The sequence below is a fragment of the Botryllus schlosseri genome, chromosome 8 (genome assembly GCF_051294905.1).
Source record: "Botryllus schlosseri isolate E-star chromosome 8, Bs_hap1, whole genome shotgun sequence".
NCBI classification, from domain to species: Eukaryota; Metazoa; Chordata; class Ascidiacea; order Stolidobranchia; family Styelidae; genus Botryllus; species Botryllus schlosseri.
Genome location: NC_137243.1, coordinates 10,955,520 through 10,968,002, shown reverse-complemented (window position 1 = coordinate 10,968,002; position 12,483 = coordinate 10,955,520). Strand labels below are relative to the sequence as shown.

Here is a 12,483-nt window from a genome sequence, read left to right as displayed (position 1 = left end):
ATAGAGTGATGGTATTTGTCAAGTTGGTATAGCGATAGTTAGTGCAGTGCTGTTTCTGGACCTGTGTTCCCGCGAACGCACGGTTTCCCTGAACTATTCCCGGTGATCCCTGAATCAGTCTCAGGGGCTCCCTGAAGATGGCACACCAGTCTTAATCATCATTGGTTGTAGGCAATTGACCCAATCGATAGCGGAATTGTGACTGCTGGGGTAGTACGTCGTGTGCAGAGGCGTACGCAGGGGAGGTTGTGATTCCAAATCGAAACGCCGTCCTTTCTAATTCTATATCCAATATTTATAAGAACCTCCTTTCCAATTAATCGCTTGGTATCACGATGTTGCGTTTCGACCGAAAACACGATAATACTTTCGAAGGTGGGGGCCTCGCCTTTCTGAACTGGTATTCGAAAGAAAGCAGCAGTCACAGTAATTTGCGTTTTCGTTTTGTGCGAAAATCAGAAATAAAAGGTTTTGTTCTTTTAACACTCTGTTGGTGCACAGTTCATTTTGTGCACAGTAATCTATGTAATGTATAAGATATGTAGGTAGAAGTTTATTGTAGTAGAGTATGTTTGACTCGGTTAAAATTTTAAGTTCCCGAAGGCTTGCAGTATAGCGTAAGTGTAAGTGTAAGTGTAAGTGAATTATAGTGTATGGTAATTTCCCGCTTCTCTTTGAGTAACATTGTGGCTAAAACAGAATCTGTGTTCACGCGTATCCAGCATATAGCCACAGCCAAAGAGACACTGAATATAACAGTCGTCGCTAGGGACAAGTTGACAAGCAAATCTCCCCGTCTCCATTCTACCCAAGATGCGCATGCCAACCTTCAGATTGAACTCGGAAAACGGCTCGCTCAAGCAAACAAGAAAAAGGTAGGGCCGTCTGTTGGCAGTTTAACGTTCTAGTCGAGGTGCCAACCCCATGTTGACTGCATACAGACGATACTGGTTTGGTACAAAACCGGTATGGGAGGTCCAGGAGGGCCGGTAGGCAGACAAAACTGCGGAAACTGTTGGGTATCAAAAGACCGTTCCCTGGTGAGTAGAATAATCAGATGTATATGTTGAGGTGGCTAGGATGATCAGGGATGGGCACAATGATTCGATTAGGCCTACTCTAATCTGATTGAGTAATATCTCTAATGATTCTAGTCTAGTAGTAAGAGTTGGTTTTACAAGTACTGGAATTTTACGCTCCTTGCCAATGAGCGTTAATTTATGAATGAGAATTATGGTTTAGATCATGGGTGTCAAACATGCGTCCCGCCAGATCATTTTGTGCGGCCCGCGTCGGCATTTTGGATTGTCGAATGTGAAGAAGTGACATTATATTCTTTGTGATCGCATAGAAAGTATCGATTTGAACTTCCCTCATCAATGCGCGTGCCAGGGGTTGCCTACCCATGCTCTATCCCCTACCCCATCGCTAACCCGACATTTAACCCCACATGCTAAATGACACATGCTGTTGCGTCGCAGGCGCACATGTCAACGGACCCATTCTTGAAGGAGAATGAAGGAGATCGTGACTTCAATATTTTGAAAGTCGTGCATGTATACTGTATAGGATATATTTTAGGTGGATTGCAACCATGCAACTCCGAATGTGGAACGGTAAATGCAATCCACAATAGCGTAACTGTCATATAAGTAGGGTTGTACTTAGAACAGGAGGTGTTTTAAAACACTTTGAGATGTTTTCAACAATCTTTTGAAAATACCCATAGTATGAGCCTTGGAAGAACTTGCACTAGATATAGTCGACGTATACGATATGGAATAGTTGGAACCCTCGAAATCATCGTCGGTTCAACGTAGTTATTAGCACTTCTCGGCAACCCCTACCGAGAGGCAACTATAATGATGTGAGTAAATCGAGTGTTCATTCATACAACACGCACAAGGCCTTAGTTGCTAAGCACCAGAATCCCCAATATACATACATACTAATATACATACCGTACACGTAGTTATAACTGGAATGAAACGGATGTTCTGATGATGATGACCGCCAACCGTAATATTGCTGGCTGTAGGATGATATAGTCACGGTCAAAGATATTGTTTGGTCTGTTTAAGAGAGGGATCTTTAACCTGTTTGGTCAAACGAGCCATGTATAGGCCCTATACTTCCAATTCTAATTCTTTAGGAACCATATAACAACGTAAATCCACCCTGACGTCACAATTGAAGATTTGTATCTTCATAGCTAAAATAAGCAAATAAAAACATTAAAAATATATTTTAAACAAGGACCATGTTTGAAACATGTTTGCCTTATATTATGATTTTTGTTGCGCAAGCCTAATTATATGCATTATCATTAGGGCAAGTTTTTGCAACTTTTTTTTACAGCTTCCGGCAGCTTCCTAAATACTAGTAAGATATGTAGAATGCTGTTTTAAGCTGTTTGAAGGAATCTTATAGTGCAACTTTTTGCAACTTTTGATTATTTTTTTCATGCAACTTTTTGCAACATTTTGCAACGTTCTCGATTTTTCATGAAAGTATTTTCGATTTTGGGTGAAATACACGGCTAATTTCGACTGAAACACCGTAAATCAGCACCGAAGTAACGCTTTTATGGGTATTTCGGGAGCTGAGCCGGAAAATTGACCTTTTTTTAGTCAATTAGTCAATCTGGGAAGTTGACCTTTTTTTTAGTCAACCGAGCAAAATGTGGTCAATATGCAACTTCTGCAACTTTTACAAAAATAAAGGCAACTTTCCACGAATTGAACTGCAACAAAAACTTGCCCTAATTATCATGTTATAATTATTTGTAATAATCGATTTTCGTGTTTTGGTTTCACATTTATTATTATAAGTGTAACATTCAGATATCGGACAATTCTACTGCAGCTGTAGTATTCTACTACTATGAGATTTCACCACGGACAATGCCTCCATCGTCTTCGAGGTAGGATTTAAGAGCTAGGCAATTCCATGGCACAAATATATCACCAACAGAGAATGAGCAAAGGGCATAGCTGAAATATACTCACAATTCTCATACAATAGTAGACCATATGAACGTGCCGGTAAGCAATGTTCCCTCTAAGCTGCGCACGTGCGCAAATGCGCAGTGCTGAAACGGTCTCTGCGCACAGAAAATCCAAGCTGCGCACAAAATATCCGAAGTGATGTTTTTTTTAGTCGTTGCGCACTGTTGTCCAATGGACCACGCTGGTGTGCAGACTCGTGAAAAATTAGAGGTAACATTGCCAGGGGAAAATAGTGTTATCACTAAAGTCTGAAACCAGTACAAGTGCGGCCCGCAGGGGCAAATATTGCGCTCTGTGAAGAAATGAGAATTGCAATCACGTGCGCCTCACGAAAGAGCTTTTTTTAGTATGGTCTCGTCCGCGTGAGCGATACTGATATCATTTCTATAGCACAATCTTTTATGGAGATGGCGAAATAACATGGTTTAATGAAGTTAAATAAGAATGGGCTAGCTCGAAGTTAATCTTCGAGAAACTGACGAATAGTCTTCTCCGCGTGGCCTGAACATTGCGTAAGATTTGCTCAGGACCGTAACTGCCGCACCCCAAACCCTTCAATTGGAGGGGCCGAGCTCGAAGGGGCCCGAAATTATTATGTGAATTAACCTAAATCATGGTATAATGTTTAGTAACTTTTCAAAAAAATATTTCGAGCTATGCGCGATTTAATATTGTCGAATATCTTGATTATTGGGTACCTTTTCCCAACAAAGAAATACGCATGATTTATAGTAATGGACACTTGGGCGTCGGCCATTACCGCACCACGATGCGCCAAGACATATGAAGTTATAGGCTATGTAACATACGACTCCGAGAAGTGCGCCAGAACGATCACCAATGAAAAAACCTTGGCTGAAAAGGACTGCCCTCGTGCTTACCGAAAACCTCGATATATATACACATATGTTTAATTGTCCATAGACACCTAAATGGCTGGCGCTGAATGTTCCTGACCTGGCGATCCGAGTCCCACAACAAGACGAATCCCAAATAGAGGGAACATTATTTGCCAGTAAAGAAATACCAACTAGAAATCGTGTAGGCTACGTCTTTTAGTTTAGTACGTTTGGGTGATTTCAATATCTTTTGACATAGCAGATAAGAGGTCACGAAATAGCATCATTTAACAAAGTCATTATACCAACGGGTACCCCCGAAGATGTTTTATATTTATTTAGAGGGCCTTCTATTATGTGAGCAGAGAGAGGATAAAAATTGATAGCAATATATAATCAATTCCCGATCAAATTGACCGATTCAATCATGAATTACATAAAATTTTCACGCTTCGCGCGTTTAGGTGACACAACCATTTAACGCCCCCCCCCCCCAATGCAGATGATAAGTACCTGCAAAAATAGTAGAGCCCGAGAGGGGTCTGGGGCGCAAAGCCCCCCAGAAGTACGTTTTATCACCCTATGGGGGGTCTGGTTGCGCACTGTTATCCAAGAGCCTGCGCAGTTCGCTGGCGTGTTTGCGCAGACTCGTGAAAAATTAGAGGGAACATTGCCGGTAAGATGTGATATCCACCTAAAATATATACTTGGAACACTTTACGTTTTGGGGGCTCTTTTCGATGTAATCATAACTTCTCGTGGCGGAAAGTTTGTTGTCCAAACCTTGCAATCGGGATGAGTCCTCGGTACAACTATTCGAATCGGGAACGAGTATTAATTGTAAATATTTGAGTCGGGTGTGATAGAATGAACACATCGTTGTCATAATAGGTTGTATCATATTTACATTTATCTAATACGAAATTCAATTTTGTTGGGAGGAACTGACATTAGTTTTCTATTGCGTCGAACGACGTATGCGTAGTTTGTTACGCTCGCGGAAAATATGAAATATATACAGGTCGTTTCTAAGCCTTTTTTGCTGTTTATGACATGATACTAATTGGTAATCAAATGCTTGATTTGGCACAAAGCTCGACTCGGAATTATATCAGTCATGGGTTATACTTGAACTCGATATTGCCCAGACCCAGTCTTACATCACAGCATCCAGAAAGGGATTTTGAATTGAACTCATTGTCAAGAAGAAAAGGTCTATTAAACTCTACAATCGTCTTTCTGTCCTTGAATATTTTGCTACTGTCGTGTTGGTCTCCTTCAGAATATTATTTGGTAGTCACATTTCTTCATATATGTTGGACAGTCATGAGTATAATATCAGTTTGACTAACCCAGTGGTTCGCCCCCGGTGGTCGATTTTGAGAACCAATGGGGAGAAAATACCAGAGGGGGCGATAGGGGGTGAAAACTTGTTTCGAGATGAATAAGGGGGCAATGAGTGGGAAAAGGTTGGGAACTACTGGACTAACCGTTATTATGATTACAGTCTGACCAATTACATATTATGGCACTATAGTATGGATTCGGTATCTCACTTTGAGAGAAATATCAGTATCAGCCAATAGATGTAAACATATTGGCAATTCTTGTGTCCTCGCAATAAGATAGTATGCTCTTAGCGGAAAGAGTTTGTTTTCACACCCAAAGGGCCGAAAAGGGTGGTACATGAAAATAAAACCTAATGCAGAATTATTTCGCGGTCATAAATCCTACTTGCCTACCTACATGCCTTCCTACGTTTCTATTTGCGTGCATACTTTGGATTAAAATGTTGTACTCGATTTATACTGTGGTATAAGCCTGAGGTTGGTTCAGGTTTCGTTAGTCATGGGTGTATATTCACACCCGTATATCAGTGGTGGTAAACGGATGGACATACACACTCTTTTCGCTAGAGAGAGTCAAAGAGCTATAATCTATCATTAATAGTCTGCTGGGAATATTGCTACACGCAGATTAGTCAATATGCAGCCCGTCAGATTTATTTTATGTCAAATCATAGCAATGGCTGTAAACAGACTTGGACAACTAGAAAATTTTCAGCTTTTCTGAATTAGATTAGAATTAGAATTAGAGCTCCATAGTTTTTTTCAAATTAGATTAGAATTAGAATTAGAGTTACACAGTTTTTCCAAATTAGATTAGAATTAGAATTAGAGCTCCACAGCTTTTTCCAAATTAGATTAGAATTAGAATTAGAGCTACTAAGCTTTTTCCAAATTAGATTAGAATTAGAATTAGAGCTCCACAGCTTTTTCCAAATTAGATTAGAATTAGAATTAGAGCTACTAAGCTTTTTCCAAATTAGATTAGAATTATAATTAGAGCTACTTAGTTCGCAAAAAATTGGAAATTGAATGAAATTGTACATGGGAAATGAACACAGCAAAATCCAGTTCATATCAAATCACAGTGCGTGGTGCAAAAGGCCGTCACGCGATAATCGCCACATATTTTTGTTTAATAAACAACAACAACAACATCAGTGCATTCCCATTAACTTCTGTACACCAATATTGGCTCGATTTATACCAGAGGTCTCAAACTCAAATGTGCTCACGGGCCAATTTCCAGTTTTTGATCACGCCGCGGGCCGCAGCGTCAATAATAGGGATATTCAATGTATAATTTCCAAGCAGGCCTTATTTGACGGGACAGGCATTCCACAAACATCGTGTAAATGTAATTTACCAATTCTTGTACTATTCACGCTTGACACGGAAAAATCACATTTTCAAATATTTAAATAAAATTGTTTTGTGCCGGGCATGATTTGTTAGAATAATGAGTTATAGACATCATGCGAGAGGATGCATCATGACATCGTAAAACTGTCGGGTTATAATATTGCAGTTAGTGGACCTTTGACGAGCCACAATTTTATGTAAAATATCAGAGCATTTGAGCGGTGTAGCCCAATCCTGGTTTGGAGGTAGTCGTGATAACTATGCTATTGTTACTGCCATTGACAAAGTCAAATTAAATCATCATTAGATTTTGCCTTCGATTATTACTGGAACATGTCAATAACACCTTAAACATAATCAATATTGGGCCATAGTAATAGCATTAATTGTTACTTAATATTAGCGATCGTATCCCTCGTGCTTCCAATAAGTTTTCTCGTAGCCCCTGTTCATTTTCAACACAATTTCTAATGGTAGGGCCTACATACCTACCTATATTAAAATCAGAAAGAACATTCACATAAAATCGCACGTAGCGCGAATACCATTTTCCAGTTGAATAAATTGGTCAAGAAATATTCCACAGCATATAGGCCTAATTCCACAATGCATCTCGTATCCCCTGATGTGGTGCTTCGTACCCCGAAGAGGTCTACTGACCCTGGTTAAGAACCCCCGGAATGGAAACGTCCAATCGCCGATGAATTCATTGGTGTTACAGCTGTGGGCGTACTACTAACTTACACCAGCAGCATGTTACAACTATACGTCACAGGGGTCTCACAATACCGATGGTTGCCATACCGACCTGATAAGATAGCTTGATACCATACGCAACGTAAGCTACCACCTTTTGATATATCACTATTCCCCATGGCAGTTTCATAGATTGTTGCGTCCGTAGGATTACCAAGCCACCGTTCCGATTCGCAAGTCCTTGTGTGATTTTAACGTTTGTCCGACTCAACTTGAGTCCGTTTTATTTCTTAATCACCCAGTCAATTCGAAATCGAGTAATTTTACGAAAGGTAGCACCATACCAAATCAGAATTTTCAGTCACAAATCAGCAATGGGTCATGTTTCATCATCATGAACTAGAAATGTAATAGCTGATCTTCTACGGCATGGTAGCTTTTAAAAGTGATGTGATGGAGTAGTTTGTGGAGATTTCAGTGGTTTTTATAGTAGTTTCAGGGTGAACTTCAAGTTTTCATATCTAAAAGAGATATGTGGCACTTGAATATATTGTCGAATACTTGAAATTTCATAATGCCGTCGCGGGCCGCACAAAATGTTCTCGAGGGCCGCATGCGGCCCGCGGGCCGCGTGTTTGAGACCTCTGATTTATACTATACTTCAATACAATATTACTTCTTCATAATAACCATGGGCATCGCTGCAAATACAAATGCAAATATGCCGGACCTGATGTGTGGAACAGTATCCCGCCGGCCATCCGACAGTCGACGAGCATGTCCACATTCAAGTCGAAATACAAGCAATTACTACTAAATAAATACAGTCCATCCTCAAGATTACCGGACCACGACTGACCTATCGATCTCGCTTCCCATGACATGCCGCCCTATTTCTTGTCGCATTCTTCTTCTATACTATCTTCTTTACTTTCATTCAGTGTGCATGCCTCCTAATTACATCGCCTAGGCCAAGGTGGGTGTCAGATTCCATAGACTACTCCTTGTCGCTTCGACATCTTCCTGTCTTTTCATTGTATCGCAAATTTGTGGTGTATTGAACTGATAAAATTGCTAATAAACCAATGATGATGATGATGATCGCCCATGTTAGTCAGAACGGCGATGTACTAACGTAAAGTTTTAAAAACTAGAATTTTGTTCGCACACTACAAGCTACTCTAGCAGGCTATTATTCGTCATAATATCTACTATGACTGCACGGTGTAAGTAAGGCGATGGCGGCTTGGCACTGGATTTCCCTGCGCAAGAGGGATATTCTTGTTAAATCACTGCAATAGTGCAATATGCCTCGGACAAAGAGGCATTTCCATTAAAACAATAATTAAATTAGAACTAGAATTAGAGAATAGGGACATTTCACAAATTAGATTAGAATTAGCATTAGAGCATAAGAACATTTCACAAATTAGATTAGAATTAGAATTAGAGCATAAGAACATTTCACAAATTAGATTAGAATTAGAATTAGAGCATGGAAACATTTCACAAATTAGATTAGAATTAGATTACTGGCATTTCGCTCTAATTTAGTGAAATTAGACAACTAGAATTATCTAGTTGTCCAAGTCTGGCTGTAAAGCTTCTCAAATTAATTGTCGGAGGCTTTGTACACATGCGTTTTAAGTCAGATGCCAAATGTTTTGAATATCGGCTGGATGACATCGGGATTATCCTGTGGCGGCTCGTGACAATATCGGGTGGTGGGGCAAGGGCTGCAAGCGACTTTTTATCAAGATGACGTCACAATGGCGTTTTCCAACGTAAACATGTAACTTAATGATGGTACGGTAACATGAATTTCCCGGCAACAGTGATTTTAACGTATGTGCCACGAGAGGTGCGCCGGTGAGCTGTGACTTGAAGTGTGGTAACTGCGTAAACGGCGTACGGAACAAAGATTCAACACGGTTCATGTTCGCACTAGACCTGACTAATTATCTGCAGAGATGGAAATGACTATAACTCGAGAGATTGCGTAAGCCTAATTGGAAAGGTCAACGAGTTCGGACAGATACGCAATTGTTATCTCATAGATTGGGCCTGTCATATTGAATTCAAAACATCATTCTAAAGAACTAAGAATAGCAGCCTAGGAAATTCGGTCTCCGTACAGCATAGGAGATTTTGGCCTTGAAACTGGAGACCAGTGGTGCCACTCCTAGTGTTTTAACACTAGATCTAGTGTTTTTTCGGTCGTCCTAGTGTTCTAGTGTTTTTTGTCGCACAATTTTGCTAATATAGTGTTTTTCTGCAATTGTGCGAACATTGAATATCCTATCATTAGACTACTAAATTATACGCCAAATATATCGCTAACAATGCGATTCGGTGTCTCTGGCTGTGTTAGTTTTCAACAATTCTATGTGGTGGCGCAGTAACAAGCAATTATTACGTAACAGGGTGCGCTGTGAATATGTGCTTGAGCGAAAGTCTCGAAAAAAATGAACATCGATTTCGCTCTGATGTTCTGTCGTTACTTGTTGAACTCACTCTGATGCAGATTCGGACAAGATTTTCATTTGCCGAGGACAGCATACTTTCGTACTTGAGTGTATTGAATCCGTTAACAGCCCTATCACCACAAAGAAAAGTGAAATCAATCATTCCTCTAGCTGTGCGATTTCCCTGTGGTATTTATTATCTGATAAACTTGATGATTTGTCGGAAGAATGGGCTGCTTTGTCAAATTCGCAAAATGAGCAGCAGGTTATCAGTCAATGCTGCCCTCTAACAGAATTTTAGCAAAAATTGAAATCGGCGCAAAACGGATTGGGTGAATCAGAATTCCCATTACTGGGGAAGCTCATGACGAATCACTATTGGCATTGCGACATTCCTCTGCACGCGTGGACAGGAAGTATGCAGCACATGGACTGATGGACCACACCTCCCCATTGTTTGGTAGTGAGCAACCTGTCCTGTGTGTCCTGTGTCCTGTGCTCACACTGTTTTATTTTCATTTTTTTTATTAAACTACTTCAACTTGGAAAATCGTCGCTGCTCACCTGATATAAAAGGCAAAACGTACCGAGACTCCAGTAGGGGCGAGGAAGATACCACACAAAAGTTACTTATGTATGACAGATGGTGTACAACCGAAAGATAATTTTTATGATGCCGTGCAATTCAAAAGCTACAATATTTGATTTTTTTTTCTTACTTTGTTGAATTCCTTTCATTAATTTTCGTTGAATATTCATGCAGTATATCATATATATTTATCGAATTCATGTGTGGAACACTTCTTATCTATGGATTTGTACCTTGGTCATCATGATTACTTGGCAACGGCAAATTTTTCCTACAATTTACTAATCTAGTGTTTTTTTCGCCAATTTAGTGTTTTTTCACGACATAATCTAGTGTTTTTCCAGGAACCTAGAGTGGCCACACTGCTGGAGACTGTAACACGACACATACGTCTTTATTACTGTCTATAGGTCTGCTGCGAAATCGCCTTTGGAAAATGTATTACCGAATAAATACGTGGATGAAAGCCGTAAACTGTAGTACACTGTTACATGACATCATCGAGAAGTGGCCTCATGGCCCTTTTCGGTATGGTACACTGTAAAAATTAATGCAAACAGACCAACACCGAATTTTGCGTAAGATTTACTGAGGAATAGGCTGATCAAGTGATCAGCTGTTAGCCGCCATCAAAAAAGAAATAGCTATCGCGCTTGACAGGGGGTTGTAAGCAAATGGCTTGAAGGCCACAATTTCACGGTGTAATTGACATTGGAGAATATAATATTTGAATGCAAACTGAGAACGATATCATCATATCAGTTAACGTTGCCGCAGATACGCCGGCTTTTGCGTGAAATCCGCAATGCCGCGTTGTCGGCTAAAGTGTCAGATCGGAGCACATCTCCACCATACGCGACGTTGATAACGAAATTACTGCCCTAATCATTGAGTGTCAACCTTGAGACTTGGCACAGCGTTCGATACTAAAATCAAGACATACCGTGCAAAAGCTTATGACGGATCTAGGTAAGGAGCATCGTTAAAATCAATAGAGACCAATACCGGCTTTGCGTATAATCTGTTGGCGATAAATGGCGAGTCAGCTCTCACTCGAACTAGGAAACGAAATTACCACTAACACAGTCCAGTGACAAACTTAAAACTTGGTACAGCGTTCGATACTAACATTAAGACTTACCGTGCCAAATGTCATAACCGATCTCACTATTGAACATCGTCAAAATCAATGGATACCAATACCGGCTTTTGAGTAAAATCTGTTTGCGATACATGACGGATCAGAACACACTCAACTTCGGAAACGGAATTACTACCCGAAACTTCAAGTAGAAACCCTGAAACTTGGGGCAGTGTTAAATACCACCATCACGACATGACATACCAAGTTTCAAGAGTTTTCATGGTGTGAAACACCATCAAAATCAACCTATACCAGCAAAGGTCGACTAAACGCATATGACGGTAACCGAGTTCAGCTATAGATATGATTGTTACATCACATCTTCGGGGCACAGAGCTATTCTGCCCCGGCTGCTCGGTAATTTTATGAATAGGAGAGAGAGTAAATTACCGTTTCTTTATTGTGCGCGGCTTTGAGAGAATAGACAGTGAAAGCTTGTTATGAGCGCTACCTGGGCATGCCCCGGCTAGGCATTCGCAAAGCGAAAACACAGAAGAGAATTCGATTTTCGCAGAGACTTCGCTATATATGGGCAATTGGGCATTTACAAGCGAAAGGACAAGAAGAATACGATTTTCGCTGTGATTTCGGTGTATATAGATTGGTGTGCGTCTATAAATGGTAAAGAATTGTTATTGAACAGGATTTTAGGTGGGGCAATGCCCCAGTTGCCCTATAGGACGAGCCGCCACTGGATTATCAGTGAAGATGGTAGTTATCAGTTTTATCGGTATCGGCTCAAGCATTCGATATCGGTCTTGCTCTATTTATGATGGCCATGTCGTATTCCCGCACATAAGATTACCTTCGACAGCGCATTCAATCCTGATAATAATTCATCCTTTCATTAATAGAAGACCGGATCAGATATACGTGTTTTGGAACAAAGAACCCACGCCGTTAATGAGATATGTTCACAAGCACGAACTGGATTTCGAAGAGACGATTCATTTTAATGCAACGATGACTTACAGGTAGATTGAATTTTGCTGCAGAATTAGTTCCTACGAACTTGGAAATTGTTGCGGCGTGTG

At 40.4% G+C, this 12,483-nt stretch overlaps 1 protein-coding gene across 5 annotated transcripts in view; it reads left to right on the top strand.

The window, feature by feature from the left end:
• Positions 1-12,483, top strand: part of LOC145445197 (3-galactosyl-N-acetylglucosaminide 4-alpha-L-fucosyltransferase FUT3-like) — a 59,918-nt gene that overhangs the window by 18,122 nt on the left and 29,313 nt on the right. For 2 of the 5 annotated variants that reach the window (XM_080323364.1, XM_080323359.1), the window contains exons 2-5: positions 723-875; positions 942-1,040; positions 2,844-2,923; positions 12,304-12,423. In XM_080323364.1, the coding sequence (XP_080179490.1) occupies positions 723-875; positions 942-1,040; positions 2,844-2,923; positions 12,304-12,423 (452 nt within the window). The remainder of the gene's footprint in view (positions 1-722; positions 876-941; positions 1,041-2,843; positions 2,924-12,303; positions 12,424-12,483) is intronic. The other 3 variants (XM_080323362.1, XM_080323363.1, XM_080323360.1) reach the window with 3 other exon arrangements.